The following is a 20,281-nucleotide window of genomic DNA, read 5'->3' as shown; positions in this document are numbered from 1 at the left end:
ACAAATGTCACAACCACGCTTCACTATAACTTTCATTTGACATAGTAGTAGTACTATATGGGTTTACCTGGAAACCCTTTATTTTTCTCCACACTTTTATTATTTATTTCTAGTACCCCATGGGGAAATAAGAATTAATCTGACTCTGAAAATTCTTGTGACCAGCAGTTTATTAAAGGGAAAGGTGAACATGATTTGCCATAGCATAGATACAATATATTGTTATAATTTAAAAAAAACAAGCAGTTATTGTGTTCAAAGCTTACTTTGAAACATTAAGATAATTATGCATCACTTTGTCTTCACATTAGACTAGAAATCAAAAAGCGTACAACTATAAAAATAACAGCAGTCTGCATCTTTTATCCACTTGACAACCATCATCCCAGAAAACAATACAATTTATTATTCATCAAAGCAACATTAATCCGTTGTAAAAAGGCATTTTAAGCACTATATGAAATATGTTAGTGTGATGATGAAGGAAAACAAACAGATTAAAGTGATGTCTGTACAAAACAAGGGCTGCACCACAGAGAAAATAAACTGTATTCATAACTAATTACTGTAATAACTACATGAGTAGTAACATCTCTCCTCTGCTGGATGAAATCATTTTTGACAAGTGAAAACTGCATAGCAGAAAAATCATGTTAAGGATCAGCAGTGTACATGTACTGCAGGATACACACTGTACTAAGGGAGTCACAAGGCACTGTCAGCTGGGCAGTAAGCATGGTAACGGCACACAGCTTCCTGACAATGATTTCCTCATAGATAGCAATTTAACTTTGGTTCATATGCTTTGAAATTGCAAGTGCAGTGATGACATAGTAGCATGTACAAGGCTACTTTTCAATAAATTCATGTCATTGGATAAAACATCTCGATCACTTCAACGTCAAAAAAAAATAACGTTCGGTTCAAAAGGTATTGACATTTAAGGTCAAATGAATTGATCTTAACATTTAGAATGATAATAAAGTGGCCCATTTGGCTAAGGTCAGAAAAGTTTCAACTGTAATAACGAAGATTCTAACATTTCATTATTTTTGCATGGTCCTTAAAGTTAAAATGACGAAAAAGAATAGCATAAAAAGGCAATTTAAAAGCACTGGAGAACACAGTGTAGGACTAATTACTGTCTCCAACAAGATGACAAAGCATGTAATTTTATAGACATCTTCATTGAAAATATTGTGAGGAAAAGTCAATCTAACAAGTCAAAACAATGCTTTTTTTTTTTTTTAACCAAGACGTATACAATCTGCATTTGGATAAATGACACTGAAATGTGCTCAATGTGCATTTGCAGATATTATAAACAGTTCTAGAATGTGCTGAGCATGCATCAAGCATAACTCACACAATATGGACAGAATAAAATACACATTAATTGCAACAGTATGGCTTCACAGTGGATATGTTAATTTATTTATCTATTTATTATGTAAAGGATGACATTGACGCTATAGACATTGATATTTGACTGACCTGAGGCGCATGCGTCATTTTACCATTCTTCTTCCAAACTAAAGTAATTCTCTTCAAAACCAGAGTCACTGTAGATCACTTACATGTAGAGAGTGTTCACAGACTTAAAACAACAGAGGCAAGAATATTTTCTATCTATCTTGCCACTGGAATGTAATTCAGTCAGTGGGGCCACCAAAGTGACCTAACTTGTCTTTTACAGGATTATAATCAAATGCAAATGATTTTTCTTCCAACATCCTGGAAATTATGGCTCATTTTTAAGCATCATGTGCTTTAAGAGACTAAATTATTAGACCTGCCCATTGCTTTTTGAAATTTGCCTCAAAAATGACATTGATGACTAATGAGAGGTATCAGTCAGTACAAGTTTTAAAATATTTTTTTGTGCAGTACATACGCGTACAAACTTTATATCCCGGATTTCTCAGGTAAAATTAAGTTTTACTATTTTATCTCGTCCCTTGCAGTTATTTGGCACAACATTCATAAACAATATTGATGAAAAATTCTATATAGGCGAAACATATGGACTATAATCTTAAAATACAACATAACTGTAAATTAATGACAACTCTCACCAGCCTTTCTTTGAAATAAAATTGATGGTATACATAACTTACAATAAAATGTTGTCTTAAGTAGACTACAAAATAGGACATGTGTCTTGGCCGCCATCAACACAATTGCTGAGGTTTAATTTATTGGAGGCTAATACCTGAAGAGACAAAACAAAGGGTTCAGTTGGAGGGATAAGTCAGATCAAAGATTCCTTATTACTATTTGATATGCTGATATTAATGTAAGGGTAATTTATTGAATGTTTTATTATCTTAAAGGCTAAGAAAGATAATGTATAATTAATTACCTGTAGTAGTTGGGTTTGAATGGGCCATTCTTATTCAAGCCCAAATATTTAGCCTGGTCATCGCTGAGTTCTGTCAGGTGAGCATCAAAGGTTGCCAGATGCAGGCTGGCAACGTATTCATCTGAACCACAGATTTGGGGTAAAAAAAAGTTACAAATATTAAAAGAGAACATCCGCGTGGGCAGTTTAAACAATATTTCATCTTAAACCAGTTGTTGAAAATGAATTTCTTTGGTTGTAATGATAACATTGAGGACCCGTTTCGACACCCATGCTATATATATACAAATTCATGAATAAAGATACATATCCTCCATACCCATTTTCTTAGGAAGCAGGTAAACATCTTGCTTGTAACGTCCTTCTGGAGCATTGTACAACTCTATCAGGGCAAGAGCCTGAAAAAAAGGTAATGGTGAAATTCTCATTTTACTTCTGTAGCTTTCCAAATGCCACATCCCAAAAAACTTGCATGGTCGGCTGATTAAAACACTTACCTGGGTGGTGGCGGTGATAGATAAGACAAAGGTAGGAACAGTAGAGCAGCTGAGATTGAGGAGGCGCCCCTACAAATACAACATTTACCATTTGTTAACATTTTCTGCAAGCAAGTACTTTCTGGTAAGTATTTATTGTATTTGTCCACTCACTTCAGCCAGCAGAATGACTCTCTTGCCATCAGGCCAAATGACATGATCAACTTGAGAACGCACCCTCTCCCATGTCAACTCAGGAGTACGAAGGCTGGCCTGCAGTAATTCCAGTATGAGTAGTGGCTCACATTTCAGGTAAACAGACTGAGTTATTCATAAATACTATTTACCACATCAATCTCAGTGTTGGAGTGCCCCATGTTGCACACAATGGAGCCGTTTTTCATGCGGTCTAGCTGGTCTCTGGTCACCACGTTCTTGTTTCCTGCAGAAACCTTCAAATATGAGCGTGGACAGCAGAGGCACAACTCAAAGGCTTCAGTAAGAGGAGTTGATGAGTAGATTACCAGTGCATGTGATGGTGATGTCAACATGGCGAATGACCTCATTCAGTTTAACCACTCTGAATCCATCCATGCTATTAATACACACAAGACAAAGAAGTCCCCATCAGTAAAGTGCTAAATACTGCCGAGCAATGCAATTGTACACTTGACAAATTTTCTGGATTTCTTTCCATCCACTTCTGTTTTGCTCACCAAGCTTGCAGGGCACAAATAGGATCGATCTCTGTAATGTACACAATTGCTCCAAGAGCTTTCAGTGCAGCACAACAACCTTTTCCAACCTAAAAAAAAGGCAAAATAACACACTAAAACTACAGTGAAAATGTCCTTATAAGAATACCATGCAAACAAACAGCAATCTATTTAGCAGTGTAGTGAAAGGCATTTTTCCTTATTACATGCAGCATGATATTAAAGGAAATATCTCACTTCACCGTAGCCACAGACAACCACTTGCTTGCCTCCAAACATGACATCTGTAGTTCTCTTCAAGCTTAAAGATAACAGAAGCAGATAATTGGCACATTGTGTGGGGCTGGGAAAACAGCCTTTCAAGGAATCTGAATCAGTTGACTCAGCGTTCCTTTTAAACATTCAGTCAGTCTTGTTTAACTGACTGTAGTATCACCAAATAGTCATGAAGTATTCCATTGATTTCTACCAAAGACTAATATTATATTGTTTCCGCTTCATTGTAATCTAATTCCACATTTATTTTTGCAAAAATGTTTTCTATTACTACAGTAAGGGATTTCTTTTATTGAGAAATTTCAATCTTCAATGATTTTGCAGTTTTTATTATTTTTCAGTTTGGCTATAAAACTTATAAGGGACATATTACAGCTGAAATGAATTGGAATTCCTTTAGTCTGTACGTATGTCATTTGAGTTGAATGTGAAGATGGAATACATGGTATAAGACAAAAGTCCAGCTAGCAGATTAACAAAGGGAAGCAATAAATGACTAGAGACAGTTGAAAGCATTGACCCGTTACACACAGAGTTGGATGCACATTGTGCAAGAGTACTGAACTATTCATAGAGGGCATTGGTAAAAATTAACAGAGCTATTATCCTTTGGATTGCTGTCATATCAGTTTTCTTAGAAGTGATAGTTGAATGTACTCGCATCCCGTCTTGTGTAAAGTTGCCAAATGAACATTCTGTACATTTATATGGACAAACTTGATCAGTCCAGAAGGAGCCAACAGTAAACTTACATACCCGTCCAATATAGATTCTCTGCAGCAGTAAAGGTTGTCAAATTTCTGCTTAGTCACAGAGTCATTTACGTTCATGGCTGGCACGCATAGTTTCCCCGCTTTGGAGAGTTGATAAAGCCTGAAAAATGAAGGTGATCTGTTATTTGGGACAATCTTGCTGTTTTTTGAAGACATTTGTCTTAACAAACCTGTGAACCCCAGTGACACTCTCTTCTACAATGCCTCGGATCTTTTTGAACACATTTGGGTATTTTTTGTACATCCAGTGTGTCAGATCCCCTCCATCATCCAGGATCTATCAAGAGACAGAGTTTTAAGTATGAAAGCTGTTTTCTCAGTTAGAGCTTAGTATAGTCTAAGACAGGGGTCAGCAATTCTTGTCCTTCAAGGGCACCTATCCAGTCCGTAATCGAGCTTGTGAGGAGTTGATCCTTTGATTCTGGTGATTTTCAGGAGGGAGATATGGAAAATTGACTGGATAGGTGCCCTAGAGGACTGGAATTGGTAACCCCTTGCTCTACAGCTTGAATGCTATTATACCATGTTAGGTTGCCAACCCTCAGTGTTGACACAGCGGTCAATACACCACCAAAAATCATCCTCAGACTCCCCTTTCCAGGCAAACACAGCCACACCTGAAATAGACAAAAATGAGTTTGATACAGATTTCCTTTTCAGCAATGACAATCTAAACATTGTATTGTAGTATTTGTTTGGCTATTCTTTTTATTACTACTAATTTTGGCAGCAGTTATTTAAGGGACTATATTTTCTTTTATAAGAAAATATACAATCCAATAAAGAATACCAGACCAATCCCAATCTTAATACCCTTCCTTCCATATCTCTTCAGCCTGTCTTGCCCAGCTAAAAGCCATTAACATGCCAGGCTCCAAGTGATCTGTAGTGAAATTAATTACATACTTTGACCATTGTATAGCAACCACCTGCTAACGCTTAATGTTACCATTACCATCCACTGGAACTTAACATAAGACACTCACTAGTGCTCATTAAATAATGTTTCCATTGCCCAAAAAGGTCATTTTTATCTCATCTCATCTCATTGCAGGGGGTGTTGGAGTTTTTTCTAGCTGACTTCAGGCCAGAGGTGAGGGACATTGTGAATTAGTGACCAGCCAATAATAATGTGAGACACTGGCTTTGTTGTATTGTTAGCCGAGGTATTTATGGGACTACATTAGTGACTTTTAACGCATATAATGTGTTTACCTATCTCCGACAGAGCAGCAGCCACTTCATTTTGTGTTGAGTAAATGTTGCAGGCAGTCCAACGGCATTGAGCCCCAAGAGCCACAAGAGTCTCAATCAGCACCTGAAACCACAAATGAGAAGAGATTTGATGAAAGCAATTAAAAGGTGATAATAACAAATGCTCAACATTTGGTCCCATGTAAAAAAAGATAATAATCAAGCAGAATCCCTACATGAACTGAACCTCCAATACAAAGAAATCTCTTACCGCAGTCTGTGCGGTGATGTGAGTGCAACCCACAATTTTGGCACCTGCCAATGGTTTCTCACTCTGTGCTCTCTTCCTGAGAGCAATCAGTGCTGACATGTCTGAGAACAGAATGTTGAGAGAGATGAATGAGTGGGAGGGAGAGAACACTGTTGTAGGCTGATGCACACACATGCTTATTATGCAACAAACTGTGGGACTGGGTTGGAAAAGAAAACTACACCTGCCCTATTAATGAGGGAATACATGAGATGTGTTTTGCATTACGTATTTCAACTTTTATAGGAAACATGTTTTCCGTATGATACAGCATCTATGGAGAACTTCCAATCTCTCGGGAAGTCATTTTCTCAGCAAGAGTAGTATTTTTTTTGACAGGTTTGGATTTACTGACTGTATACTGTAGATCCTTTTCAAGTGCCAAGTATTTTACCTTGTTCTGCAATCTCAATCTCACGTCTCCCAAACTCTGCTTGTTTAATGTTCTTGACACAGAAGTCACTGCTGCCCTTGGAGTTGACCTGTGTTTTGTCCCGTGGCGAAGTTTCATCATCTGAGCTGTCCGTGTAGGATGCGGCTGGGTTGCGCAATCAGAATTTAAAAGAAGATTGAAGCAGCTGAATTTAGATAAAATACATTCTTCCAACAATATGAAAGTACTGTCAGACTAAATATAGATCGATGGAGTGTTATTACAACTTCTTACCTGAACTGTAGCTATCTGTGGATGACTGAGATATTGAGCGGGACAGGGAACGACGACCTGCCTTGGTGGGGAACCGGCTGAACTCCTGCTTATCCTCCACAAACTGGATTTGCTGTAAAGTCACATTAAAAAATAAACTATGGAATGAAAAACTAAAACATTGCTACAAAAAACTTGCTTAAAATGTCAAATATCCCTTGGGGATGACATTAAGATTAGCAAGTCCTCTTGAAAGTGTTTTAAATGTTACTGCACTCCTGTGTGTGTGTGTCTATGTTTCTATTTGTGTTCACAATTCAACATACATGGGAATACTCACACCATGAATCAACATTCTGAGCAAGAGTATAAGATTTCAAGTGACCAACCATGAGGGGAATGAAATGCTTGTGAAGGCAAGCCAGGTATTCAACAGAGATGCCTCTCTTGTTTCAAGGACGTGCAAATCAAGCCTTCACCATACTAGTGTATAAATCCAGAAACATACTTTGGCAACAAAGAACACAGTTTCCTTGGTGTTGATTTACCTGATGAGAGACCACGTTACTTATATATACTAAGAAGAGGCTGGCATAGATTCAGACTGAATCCACCTTCACAAAATAATGAATGTATAATACATAATTACATATTTGCATTAATATATATCAGGGCCATGCAGCTAAACCTGCAGTTATTGCTATTTGGATTATTACTGCATTTGATTTGGGCAAAGAAATAAATCCATTTACTTTAAGTCAATCATTAGCAAAATGACTGTTGTTGGATCAGTGATGCAATGGAATTTGTGTTCCTCTCAAAGAGGATGTGAAAGTATAACTCCAAAAGATGTTGCTGAGTTAAAGATTTAAAAGAAGATTGTAAGAGATTACTATCTCTTACACAGCAGGTTTATTATGTGAAACACTTCACCTGGTCTTCATATATACGGGCCACATTAAAAATAAACAAACATATTTTCCATTATAGAGGCATTGCAGCAATTTGACAAGCAACGTCCTTGCTCTTTTATATAATTAAATACTCAATTATACATTGAAAAGAAATAACCAACCATTTTACAGACTCAATCATTTGTTTTGACTTTTAGCCAATCAGAATGCAGAACACAACCCATGATGCAAATCTGTGAAGTAGCAAAACAGTGAAAAGTAAACCGCGTTATAGCGAGGGATCACTGTACACAAGCCACTACTCTTGTGACAATTTGGAACAACTGTGGGAAAAGTTCTCATTAGCCCTTATTTTTTTCTCAGTGCAGTATCAGACAATGTGTATCCATGGTGACCTTGTTTGGGTCAGATGATACCTTAATGTAAAAGATCTAGCAGCAAAGAAGACATAACAGGAATCATGAGGAATAGATATTGTTCAATTCTCAGGCTGTAGTTTATAAACGAATCTAGTGGAAGGGGGGCAACATTTTAATAACATATAAAAAGCAGGAAAAGTAGACATTTAACCTCTCTGAAGTGAGGCAGAAGCTCGTTGTAGTGAAAGGTGGCTTACTTCTAAATCCCGTCGGTTGGGTGTTAAACGCTCATTATACGATTATTGCCTGAAATAGGTTGCACCAAGAAATGTAATAGCAAGATTTGATGTGATTTGAGCAGCGTCATACCTTTTTAACCGGCTTGTGAGTGGGCACTGCGCTGAAGGTGGACGACAGCTCTTCCATGTTCATTTCAGTGTTCTTACTCACTGTCATAACAGAGAATTTCTCGGCGACGTTTTCGCTTTCTTTCACCTCTTTGCTCGCCTGCTTCACTTCCAGTTTCACATCTGCGGTTGGCTCTGACATGTTCGGGGGGCTGCGTGCCAGTAGTTACCGGGACAAGGACTAGATTCTTCGGTTTACGTCGTCCCTCTTAAGTCGTTCGTCTTCTCTGCTTGTCAACGTCAGACGCCACTAGGATCGATGTCCTCGCAAACCCTAGTGAGCTATTGGGTATCAACGAGAGAAGGGATGCTTAAATGACGCAATTTAAAGTGTTGAGGATCAAGTACAATCTTTTTAGATGGATAGATTGCTGTAATATTTGGGTTGTGGAGCGTTAGTCCCTCGGACAGCCTCACGACTGTCACCTGCCGACCCAGCTGAGAGAGTTTGTGGGCGGTACCTAAAGGGCTGAGGGGGAGTTTCCCTAGAAGTGAGGCGTTTAATTGCATCGTGAGAATGTGGGGATTTTGGCTTTCTCCCTTTTTATTGAGTACGTATACACTACAAAACCAGTTTCCATATCAGGGTGAACATTTTAAACCCTGATCATAAATGCAGAAATAATCCTGCAAACATGGTCCAGCAAGATTTGTTCATCACCCTCGCCCAAAAAGAATGATCATGGGACAAAACGAATACGCCCCCCTTGAAAGCATTTTGCAAAAACAGCAGACAAGATTGTCCTTGACAAAATTTCAACCATAGATATATTTAGTTATTTATTAAACGGGTGTCGAGTTGGCGAGTTTAATCGATAGACGGCGTTCCTTTGGTTTTCTTAGCAAAAAAAAAACTACATTTGCCCCGCCCTCTTTTTACTAGCTTGGGTTACGAACGAAGGAATACGCCATTTTCCATCGCGGTTGAAAAAGTGCAACATATCCGCAGCAGTCCACGCCAAATCGAATTCTTAAAGAACACAGATAAGGTATGGCTATATTGTGCCATGAAACAAATGAGAGTATGTGATTGAGTGTTTTTGCTGTAATTTTGGGCGAATCATTGCGAGATTTAACATCCGCTCCATTGTTTCATTTTGACGACGCGTAGGCCTTAAAACGGGCGACGGCCATTTTAGTTGTATCGATGTTGTAGTTCTCGTCGAAAGGACGAAACAGTCCCGATTCCTTTCAACTTTAACAGGTTATCGGCTGTAAAGGAGAAAACTCAATTTGGTTTAATTGTTTGTAGGTATGTTTTACTTGTGGAGGCGTTTGACTGTACAAGGGCATTTCGAGCTAACATTAGCATAGCCACAAGACGGAAAAAACAGGCCTAGATCCTCCCTTACCGTCTACAAAGATCAGTAGACCATTATAAATAATCTCCTGAAACATTGTCATTCTTATATTTTGCGTATCTTGCTTGGTTGCATTTTTGTGCACATTATTTGGAATACGAAATAAAAACGCATCAACCTTGATTATTCCTTAATGTCTTTTTTTTTTTTTGGACAGACCCAGCCATGCACCGTGAATGTCCACTTGACTGCAAGGTCTATGTTGGAAACTTGGGCAACAATGGAAACAAGACCGAGTTAGAAAGGTCCTTTAGTTACTATGGACCCCTCCGCAGTGTGTGGGTGGCCAGGAACCCCCCAGGCTTTGCCTTTGTGGAGTTTGAAGACCCCAGAGATGCGACTGATGCTGTACGGGAACTTGATGGAAGGTATTTCTATTATTTTCAATTATAAATCATTGAGTGTTGGGATTAGCAACTTCATTTTGGTATATCAAAAACATTTGAGAACTGATACTGTGTTTTTCAGGCTAAAAGTGGTGGGATATAGGTATATCCATACTATATTACACAAAATGTGGGCACCTGGGTAATTTTGTTATCATACTTGTTAATTATTAGCATTGGGTAATCAGAAACCAATGTGAACTTGTCAAGCCTTGAACCCCATTCAAATATCAAGGAGCATTTTTAATTACATGATGTATATGGAACAAAAAATGTGAATGCAAATATGGAAATGATAGTATTGGAAACTATAGGCCATCAAATCAGTGCCAGTTTGTCAACTGTTTACTGCAGGTTTTTTTCATGTCCACTGGGTGTCAGTATTGAGCAATGAAACGATACGTGATGCCTCACAAACCCATCAGTAATAAGTAGCTGTTGATCCTACCCAATTATTTATAAATAATCTGTCTTCTGTTTTCCCTAGAACGTTGTGTGGTTGCCGTGTACGAGTAGAGCTGTCTAATGGGGAGAAACGCAGTCGAACCCGTGGCGCCCCGCCGTCCTGGAGCAGGCGTCCCCGAGACCGAGATGATTACAGGCGGCGTAGTCCACCACTAAGGCGAAGGTGACCCAAAAGATGTTTTTGACACTGGTTTACCGTCGCCCTCAATCGTTACGTAATCCTTCCGATTTTTGCAGTCGCTTTCATTCATGGTATATCTCCTGAAGGTATTGTTTCCAATTTAGGACTACGTGGTCTTTGTATGCAGTCATAAGCTTTTCCTATCTCTCAGACTCAATTTATCAATGTCTTCATCGTTTTTTGAGGCACAATTTAGGTAACTATGCATACCACCACGTGACAAACCCGACGCTCCTGTTATTTTAAGGTAGTCCCTGCCAAATGATTTGTGGGGGTTTTCACTTGCCATCCTCAATCTTTCAATGAAAAAAAATCCTCGACCCTAACAGTATCATACCAGAATGACAAAATATATTCCATAGGAATTTATTTAAACGTAAAATCATTTAGACAAAAAAAACTTCACTCGCTTCAGCCCAACAGTCCTTGAAAAATAACTAAATCCATTGAAATAGTTGAAAAGCATGATCTTAAAAGACAAGTAGTTTAACTTATTTCGGCTGAATTCTTAAAAGTAATCACTTTGTGGAAAACACACCATAAAAAGCAGTTTTCCACAATACAAATTGTAAGCTTGAAACGTAGCATGTGGAGTTATGGCTTCCTCGTCTAAAGTATGACATAGCACAAAAGTTTTTTTCTTTCCTTTTTTTTTGGAAAGGGGTAAGTGTGCCAAATGTGATGCTTTCCTTTTTGTTTGAGGATGCTTTTTATTTTTCATATATATTAATAAGAATGAAACCCGTTGCAGAGCCACCACCATGCCTCTTCTCACCACCCTCAGAGTCAATCAACTAGTCCTCTTTCAGCATCATGTGACTGCTGACCATCGTGCCTCAATCAGCTTGACTGGCGCTGTCACATGACCCAGGCATGGCCAGTCGTCAGGTTGCACCAGGCCATTGGTTCTTCATCATGCTCTTCTCAACCACCTCCTCCTTCAACCTTAACCCAAACGGCAACGGGCCACCTCACATTCCAATCGGCGTATCGCGTTTCCAAATGTCGACAGCCTACCAGCGGCAGCCTTGGGCTAACCAATTAAAGCAGGAAAAAGGCCGCAGCCAGCCTCCACCTGCCTGCCACCTTATCGCCTCGCAGCATCTGGCCAGGCCTATTCTGCCAATTCTTCCTACTACCCGACCGACAGTCTGCCTCCCTTTCGCCATATCTAGCTTGTTGAAAACCAAAAATACTAGTAAGTTTTCCTGCTTCATTCAGTACACTGATAACAGTTATAAAAGTGAAGAGACAGCTGCTTTACCAAGGTTGTTATAGTTCCTTTTTATTCATTTTTTAATTTTTTTTTTTCCTTCGTTCATATAATAAGTTTGTCATTGTGTCCTCTTCCGCACATTACTGTTAATTCCAAAGGTGAAGGATGCACCATCAGATGTCTGGTGTTAGTCCAGAGATTCTGATAGGTTATCCTTTACAAGGCTTGGGAGCATAGTTATCGAATAATTTGTACTTTACTTTGAAATCCGGTCCAAAAGTGCCAGTCCAATGGTGGAGCGTTCCATATCACACAGGGAGGGTTGGCGTTAGTCGGCTCATCTTGAGGCTTCGGTCCATTTTCATCTTCTAAATAACATAGTTGAATGAATCTTGTATTGTGGGTTAGGTGAAACCTGAAGAACTTTTTTTGGCATATGTTTCAATGCTATTGTTTTTTTTAATTTTTTGATAGTTTCCAAAAATGAATTTTAGTGCAGGTCTGATGGGGACCCACAAACTAACATGAATTGTGTATTAAGGGGAGCGATAATTGAGCCATCAATTTTGGATGTTATTAACATCTGGGCATTTTCCCCATACAGATCTCCACGGAGGAGGAGCTTCAGCCGTAGCCGCAGCAGGTTTGTCACTTTTCGTTATCTTTAATTTTGTGTGCATTGTATTCAACAAAGTCTGTTCAAACTATTGTCATTTGCAATTGTTGATTTTCTGGGATTTCTTTCTTATACAGGTCGTTCTCTAGAGATAGGAGGAGGGAGCGTTCCCTCTCCCGGGATAGGAACCACAAACCTTCAAGATCCTTCTCTCGATCTAGGAGGTACTTTACTTAATATTTTGACTGGATTTTTCAGTGGGCCTTGGACTGAATTGCAATTTTATTTTTCCACAGTCGCTCCAGATCAAATGACAGAAAGTAGAACAGGGATGAAGGATGCAGCTGTACCTGTTTAATCATCGACATTTGATTTAGGTTTTTATCAAGTGTTTTAGTCTCCGTTTTTTTGTTTCTTCTTTTTTTTTAAATAATTTTGCAAACATTGGGTGTGAGGCCTTTGACCAGTCCTGAAGGAGGTATAACCACCCACCATTCCATCAGTAATCACTTGTCAAGTTACTTTTGCTGTCTTAATGAATATGTGCAGTTTGACATAGTGCAAGTTCATTTTCATTGTGAATATTTGATTTTTTTTTTTCAGTATCAAATGTGATGCCATCAGACGTTCACTGTACAACTTTTCAAGGTATAAAGCTAGTTTTCATCTACTTGTGATTCACAAGAAAACCTGGTTGGAACACGTCTGATGCATTTTTTTTGTTTTCTGTACTTTGATACTATGAAACTGTCTCAAATAAAAATACTGGTCGTTTCAAACAAGTTTAGTCTTTTCACCTTCATTCTTAAAATAAATTCCAACCGTTACAAAAAAAGTATATTTTTATTTTAACTCATAAGGGCCTTTCAAACTGTTCTCTATTAGAACCTATACCATGGGATGGCCAACTCCACTATCCTCCCTCCTCTACCACACCTGAATCAAGTTATCAACTCATCAACAAGCTGTCTAGAACCTTGATACTAATCATTTGATTCAGGTGTGTTGGTGGAAGGAGATGGAAAACAAGCTGCATATGTACTGAAGAGTAAAAGGTGTATACAAATAGAATTGTGCCTCACAAAGTCACGATCCACTAAAAACGAAGGCGTACTGTGTAAGTAGTTAATCGTAAAAGTGTGTTTTAAGATAAGACATCCAAATAATGGTGTCCTTGTGTTGCTGATTAACGACAACTATATGTGTGGGATTCTAGCAGTCTTGCATTTATTTGGGGCATGCTTCATAATGGGTCAAATATAGAGAATGTAATGGATGTAAAATGTCTATGCCACCCTATGCAGATTCCAGGTTTTGTTCATGTAAAATATTAAGAAATAGTGGTTTTATAACAATCTTATATTTCTATTACACAAGAAATTTAAAACAGTTATTTAAAGACTTGATAATCACCCATTGCACAACATTATTGTGGTTTTGCCTACGTAATGTTGCCATAAATAATATTACATTAAATGTTAAGCTATTTTAATGACTATTACTGTACAAGCAGTACTTAAGTAAAGAACTACAGTAAAATAGCATTTCACAAAATGTGGAGAATGCAGATTTCATTTAAAGCTAAAGACATTCTTTTTGCCCTCTAATGGAACATCCCGCCCCAAGGGCGGTTTCCCACTACCACTGCATTTTTTTGACCCCGCCCCACGTGGTCCCACGACTGGTTGTGTTCACGCATATCTCCCACGTGAACTTCCATGAAACGTGGGACGGGCTTTCAAAATACCGCGCGCTTTTCAGTCGTTTCTGTGTATGGCTCAAAGACACGTGACATTTCCTCGGGCCGTGACACAAGGTTCTTCCATCGGGACGACACACACGAGAAACAAAACACACTTACTTACATTGTTTATGGAATATAATCCAGTGTGAGTGGGGATGGTTGTTTGTCTCCTTGTGCCTGTGATTGAATGGCCACCAATTCAGGGTGTCCCCTGCCTTTGGCCTGAAGTCAGGTGGGATCGGCTCCAGCACCCACTGTGAACCGAGTGAGGGTAAAGTGGGTTCAGAAAATGAGATGAGATCCATAACTGTGTAATATTTTAGAATTCTGTGCAATATTCTAGAATTCACTTAGCCGGGATGTGACTTTATACTTTTATACTACTATTTTTTTTTGTTTTTTTTTTTACTGAAAAAACACACTTTGAAAAGTTATATGCAACAGTGTATGATGACAATAAAGGCTTTTGAATTGTAAATTGAACTACATACTTGATGAAGAAATTGTTTGGGGTCACAGGTCAAGCAAGTTTATCTGTTTGAGTTCTGTTGAGTTCATTCTAAAGTACAGTTCTACCATTAAAAAAATGCCTAATGCATCTGAAGATGGAAAAAAAGTACTTTTGTCAAGTACAAATAAAATAAAAATACGTCCTGATCATAATTAACAAAACTCTCACTGATTTACATAAAAATGTTACATTTTTTAACCTCATAATTTCCGTTTTTCCATTTTTAAAAATCACATACATGAGCACCACTTTGAAAACCCCTGATTTAGTGTGTATGCCCCTACACTTAAAATAGGTAGCAAAATTCCGCGTACTGTATCCTGCATACTTTAAGACCACCAGTGGTTGAAAGACTAAATGTCTTTTTTGTGGGAAATATTCTATTCATGATCATGCTATTCCATTTTTATTTCACATTGAAACCACACAAATGAGAGTATTAAGGACTGAATGATGACCTTCCACTCACATTTACTGTATGTACATTCACAATGTGGGCCTCTCCTATATTGGAATTTCCTCCTGCCAGCACATCACGTGTATGCATATGTTTACTGGGCTCAATACACGTGTGGGACTTGACAAGCCAAGCCTTCGCATGGTGGCCCCTCCCACCGGAGTTCATAAAGTGTCTGACCGTCCAGCCGTCTGAGAAAACCTGAGACGTTGTCAAGTAGTATTCGATTCTTGCGTTTATCCTACAACATTTAGCTTCAATACTACTTCAACCAAAAGATTCAACAATCCAATAAAGACCCCAACTTTACAAATGGACACTAAGAATGTAAGTAAAATTATTTTGATTTTTTCACAATTTATAAGTTTAATGTAAGTGTTTTGATGTAAATTAAACGGGTTCTTTAGTTTTATAGTGTTCTGAAGGGATGACTTCAACTGTTTGAGTGATTTACTTGTATGTACTATTATATAGTACACTAGTGCTATAAATACATGACCTACTTGATTTGTATTGAGTTTTTGACAAGAATATTTAAGTGGGTCTCATATTGAAATAAAATACACATTTCAATAAAAGACCCACTTAAATGTGCAAGATATTACTTTTCCACGTATTTGGGTCAACGGGTCAAGTGAGTTGAGAACTAATAGACCCAGCTGACACGAGTTTTGAGCTCACGTGTGCCGGCGTAGTAATTGGGCGGAGTCTTCCTCTCCCGCCACAGCCTTAAATTCTTGGAACCGTCCATCCCATTCCCTGACGTCATTTCCGTTTCACTGGGACGAAATGTTTCAAAAAGTCTTTTGAAACGTCCAAATCTCATCAAAATGTCACGTTCTATTCATTTAAAAAAACACAACACATTAAATACTTTAATCTATACTTTAATTAGGTGATTATAAAAATGTGGAGTTTTCTTGATTCATGGAACAATCTGACTCGTTGAAAATCACTGCCACTTAAAGACTATTTTTTTAAATTTTCCTCTTTTGGGATTGTTGCCACATTTGGCTTAACTGTTAGGAAAATGTAAAGGATTTGATTAAAGTGGTTTACTATTTACGAGTCATTTCAAAAGTGTAAATATTATTCCATGTTTTCCATGTTCCCTGTGGTTCAAATAAATGAACCTCAGTTCCTGGAAAAACGCCCAATGCCTTTTCTGACATGACTCCGCCTTGTGGCCAGTTTGTATGTTGCATCTTGTAACACGCTCGAAGGCAAGCAGCGGCAGCACGAGAACTTGCCCTCACATGTCTATGAGATTGTGTCTGGGCATGTACGTACTAGTTACGTTTATGCGGGCGTTCCCAGAGACCTGTGAGTCATGTCTTAGCATTATAAATAGACTACCAGTAACACCAGTCTGAGATGCTGTCTTGTTCTCACTGAGGAAGCTTTTTATAATGGTAAGAACTTTTTTTTAAACTTTTAAGGTATATCAACTGGCTTTTCGTGGAGTTTACTAATCTATAGACAGGACAGTACTATACTATATTGTTAGATAAATAAGGACAATTACTGGGGAAACTCATTTGTCATGAATTGCAACTTAATCATTGGATGGTAAAAAGTTAAAATGTATTCTTTTCAACTCAAAATGTTAGAAACTGGAATATCACCCTATAATGGTTTAAAGACAAATTAATTAAAATAATGTTATGCTGTAAATGATTGTAATTTAAACCTATTCTAACAAGATGCCAGAATTAGGGCTGTACTGAATACTACTACTAATACTGCTTTTATTTGTATTTTTCTCAATATTACGCCCAAAAATTTGAAATTGGTGTCAAATAAATAAAATAATTATTTATTGTTTGTGCTGACTACTTATTTATTTATTATAATTATTATTTATTTGTGTGTTTGTTGTTGTTATTTGTGCACTCATACTTATTTACGTTTTTTACCACTATTTATTGGCTACTAATTTATTTATGACTTGTATATTGAGTATTTATTTGTATATTTGTTTATTGTTGTTTTTTGTGCACTTTGTGGTGAAGCTTAACATCTCATTATACTTGAATAATGACTATAAAAGCATTTAATTCAATAAATACATAAATTAATATTTCTGCTACAATGTCTCCCTCCATCAACACACCTGAATCAAATCATGTATTTAGGAAAGTGCTTATAGTGACCTTTCCAACTTCTGTATGTCTTTTATAGTGTCGAATGATGGCCAACGTAAAGCGGACCCTGAGCTTCGTGGGGCGAGGCCCCGCACGGCGGAACCTGTTCGGCCCAATTGACCGAGAACAACTGCGGGTAGACTACCAGGACGCTTTGAGGAAAGACCTGGAAGAGGCGTCGCGACGATGGAGTTTCGACTTTGTGTCGGATATGCCGCTAGATTGCGGGCCTATTCAGTGGGAGAGCGTTCCAGTGGCCACGGTGCCCCCGCTCTACCGAACCCGTATGGTGGGGAAAGCGGTTGTTCAAAAAGCCACACAGGTGACGTCCAGTCCCAAGAAATCCAGGACACCGTCATCGTCGTCGTCGGAATGCGGGAAGGAGAACGTCCCGGAAAGCAAGCATGAGAAATGTCCTTTCAATGTGGAGAAAACACCAAAGAGGAAAGAGAATGCGGGACTCAAGAGGAGACAAACTAACATTACAGGTACATTTTCAGCACATATGTATTTACTATACAGTAAGTGGGTTTATATAATATAACATTTAGATTTTTTTTTAATATATGGATTAAAAGAACTGGATTAAAAACCCTGAATATTCAGTTTTTAATAGATCTAAAACAATGTTTATTTTAGATTTTTTTTATATATTGTTTAGATTTTACAAAATAATTTTTCAACTAAAAACTGAAAAAAATGGATTAAAATATGACAATTATTGATTTAAAAGGGAAAATCAGGAAATGTAATATACATCTATACTATTCATTTTAATTTGATCCTAAAACAGAAAGTCGGCATTCATGATTTACTTACCCGGGCCACACAAAATTATGCAACGGCCCAGATTTGGCCCACGGGCCACCACTTTGACACCAGTGCTATACAGGAATCAATTGATGACATTTCTATTCATTTCAAGTGATTTGAGTTTTGAATAAACTCTACTACTATAGTATAGTAAGTAGTTGATACCTTCTTGTATACTCAATCTTTTCCTCCTTCTCCTAACAGATTTCTATCAGGCCAAACGAAGAGTTGTTGGGATGTCGCTTGAATCCAACAAGTGACACCCCACACCCTCCTCATTGCAACATTCCACAAAGAGTGCCAATTTTCCTACTGGACATCACATAAAAACACTAAGGCATGCCAAGTTGGGCACAGACTGCACGCCTGCCCCTAGGAGAGACAACATATGGGACCTCAGACATGGTGTTTTTTGTAGTTAATTTGGGTACTGTGTTCATTTGGGATGGGAATCATTTAACATTTATTCAAATACAGATTACGGTTAACATAGATTTATAACTCCTTTGGAATAAGTGGATGGCTTGACTGAAATAGTCCTTATGCGCATTCCGTTTACTTTCCAAGACTGTGATGTGGAGGAGTAGAGAAATTAAGGCTGAATACTACTTGAAAAACACATTTTCAGGTTTTACATCAATCTGCCTCAAGAAAATCAACGATAGAGGATTGAAGATCCTTAACTTGTTTGTTGTAATCCACTTTTTTTTTACCTTATTGAGAATCAAAACTATTCTTAATGTTTAGTTTTCTTTGATCGTACCCCAAGATAGCACTTACTTTGTATTATAGTTTTTGTATATAAATATACGTATATACTTTTGTACAATTCAAAAACGATGCCACACTTTTTTTTTATTAGATTAGACATTCTTCCATCGCCTGCCTTTTATTTTTTTTTGTAAGCATCCCACCTCAAATGTATATTTTACCAAATATCATAGTATAGAACACTTAGAAAAAGACACAATATTGCAGAGAATAGATCTTTAAAGTAGCAATATACTAATTCTATACATATTGCGGTATTGCACATGCACCTCATGTACTGGAATGATCCGGTATTTAATGTTTTCATGCCACCTGTGCTAATTGTCAATCAAAAAAGTGTTCTCACAAGCCATTTGCTAAACTAGAACCAAGTCCTAATCCTCACTTTTTGCTCTTTTGCATGCAATTCATCACAATAATTTCCTCATAAACTCTCAATTACTCTTATTTATGTCTACCTTGTATAGGCAGACCTGCTGCTATGGCTCATTTGAATAGGTGTAGTAAAAAAATGTCAACTTTACGTCCTGTTTATTGATCCAAAGGCCAGGATCCTGCTACAATTTTGTGGAAAAGTACAAATGAAAAATATATTGTTTATTTATTGTGTTCATTGATTATGTTGAAACAAAAATTTGAATAAAATGTCAATTCAAAAAGGGCTTACGGTTGAATGATTGAGTGACTGTGATTGGCTCCAATAAGGGAGAAGAAGACTAGTCTAACACGTTTCATGAGTTACAGGTTCCTCTTGTGACTCTTAGCTGAGTCATTTTCTCCTGAGCAACATAGCATTGAATGTCATCATCAAAACCACAAAAGAAAAAGATAAATCTACTCTTTCCCAGCTTTTCATGTGGCTGAGTACTTGACCTGATTTTTTTGATTTTTGGTCAATCCGACTTCTGTTATAAGCCTATGTTTACAAAAACAGTGTCACCACATTTTTGTGATCCTCATGTAGTCATGGGTCATCAGCTATGGGGATATTTTAGAAATAAATGTGCTTAATTTGGAATGAGACTGTCATAAAATGGATCTAAACTGGAAAGCGTGTCAAATTTAGCCACATTAATGCCAACTACATCTTTGTTCCCAAAATATTTATTAGTATAAACAAACAGAAGTGTAAACAAAAGTGGTAAACTGTCTAAAATAATCTGAAATAATAAAGGAATCACTC

General features: G+C 37.7%; 3 protein-coding genes across 6 annotated transcripts; 2 read left to right on the top strand and 1 right to left on the bottom strand.

The window, feature by feature from the left end:
• Positions 1–152: 152 nt before the first annotated feature.
• Positions 153–8,879, bottom strand: LOC144202723 (S-adenosylhomocysteine hydrolase-like protein 1). Of its 2 annotated transcripts, XM_077725634.1 has the most exons (17): positions 8,396–8,879; positions 6,775–6,886; positions 6,502–6,645; positions 6,069–6,169; positions 5,819–5,921; positions 5,126–5,220; positions 4,774–4,880; positions 4,587–4,703; positions 3,792–3,855; positions 3,555–3,643; positions 3,363–3,433; positions 3,186–3,280; positions 3,013–3,111; positions 2,860–2,928; positions 2,682–2,760; positions 2,363–2,483; positions 153–2,212 (listed from the first exon to the last, which is right to left on the bottom strand). In XM_077725634.1, exons 1-17 carry the CDS (start codon positions 8,573–8,575, stop codon positions 2,206–2,208), a joined length of 1,653 nt encoding a protein of 550 aa, XP_077581760.1. In that variant the 5' UTR covers positions 8,576–8,879; the 3' UTR covers positions 153–2,205. The 2 variants fall into 2 exon arrangements, with proteins under 2 accessions (XP_077581760.1, XP_077581761.1); XM_077725635.1 differs by lacking the exon at positions 153–2,212 and having other exon boundaries at positions 2,359–2,483.
• Positions 8,880–9,259: 380 nt separating this feature from the next.
• srsf3b (serine and arginine rich splicing factor 3b) lies at positions 9,260–13,440 on the top strand. Of its 2 annotated transcripts, XM_077725636.1 has the most exons (6): positions 9,260–9,422; positions 9,952–10,162; positions 10,668–10,808; positions 12,647–12,685; positions 12,796–12,882; positions 12,955–13,440. In XM_077725636.1, the coding sequence occupies exons 2-6, from the start codon at positions 9,960–9,962 to the stop codon at positions 12,980–12,982; spliced, it is 498 nt and encodes a 165-aa protein (XP_077581762.1). In that variant the 5' UTR covers positions 9,260–9,422; positions 9,952–9,959; the 3' UTR covers positions 12,983–13,440. The 2 variants fall into 2 exon arrangements, with proteins under 2 accessions (XP_077581762.1, XP_077581763.1); XM_077725637.1 differs by lacking the exons at positions 12,647–12,685; positions 12,796–12,882; positions 12,955–13,440 and adding an exon at positions 11,578–12,436.
• A 2,059-nt stretch (positions 13,441–15,499) lies between these two features.
• cdkn1a (cyclin dependent kinase inhibitor 1A) lies at positions 15,500–19,757 on the top strand. 2 transcript variants are annotated; one of them, XM_077726445.1, is made up of 3 exons: positions 15,500–15,697; positions 17,552–18,002; positions 18,532–19,757. In XM_077726445.1, exons 1-3 carry the CDS (start codon positions 15,683–15,685, stop codon positions 18,585–18,587), a joined length of 522 nt encoding a protein of 173 aa, XP_077582571.1. In that variant the 5' UTR covers positions 15,500–15,682; the 3' UTR covers positions 18,588–19,757. The 2 variants fall into 2 exon arrangements, with proteins under 2 accessions (XP_077582571.1, XP_077582572.1); XM_077726446.1 differs by lacking the exon at positions 15,500–15,697 and adding an exon at positions 16,634–16,782.
• Positions 19,758–20,281: the final 524 nt, after the last annotated feature.

Source organism: Stigmatopora nigra, chromosome 10, assembly GCF_051989575.1.
Source record: "Stigmatopora nigra isolate UIUO_SnigA chromosome 10, RoL_Snig_1.1, whole genome shotgun sequence".
Classification (NCBI taxonomy): domain Eukaryota; kingdom Metazoa; phylum Chordata; class Actinopteri; order Syngnathiformes; family Syngnathidae; genus Stigmatopora; species Stigmatopora nigra.
This window is presented reverse-complemented; position numbering and strand designations above follow the sequence as displayed.

Bases quoted from the DNA above. Each gene is read 5' to 3' on its own strand.
- cdkn1a (XM_077726445.1), top strand. The intron at 18,003-18,531 runs GTACATTTTCAG...TTCTCCTAACAG, and splicing joins GAGACAAACTAACATTACAG to ATTTCTATCAGGCCAAACGA.
- srsf3b (XM_077725636.1), top strand. From the start codon at position 9,960: ATGCACCGTGAATGTCCACTTGACTGCAAGGTCTATGTTGGAAACTTG. The intron at 10,163-10,667 runs GTATTTCTATTA...TGTTTTCCCTAG, and splicing joins GTACGGGAACTTGATGGAAG to AACGTTGTGTGGTTGCCGTG. The intron at 10,809-12,646 runs GTGACCCAAAAG...TTCCCCATACAG, and splicing joins AGTCCACCACTAAGGCGAAG to ATCTCCACGGAGGAGGAGCT.
- LOC144202723 (XM_077725634.1), bottom strand. From the start codon at position 8,575: ATGTCAGAGCCAACCGCAGATGTGAAACTGGAAGTGAAGCAGGCGAGC. The intron at 6,887-8,395 runs GTATGACGCTGC...GTGACTTTACAG, and splicing joins CTCACAAGCCGGTTAAAAAG to CAAATCCAGTTTGTGGAGGA. The intron at 6,170-6,501 runs GTAAAATACTTG...TTCTGTTCTCAG, and splicing joins GATTGAGATTGCAGAACAAG to ACATGTCAGCACTGATTGCT.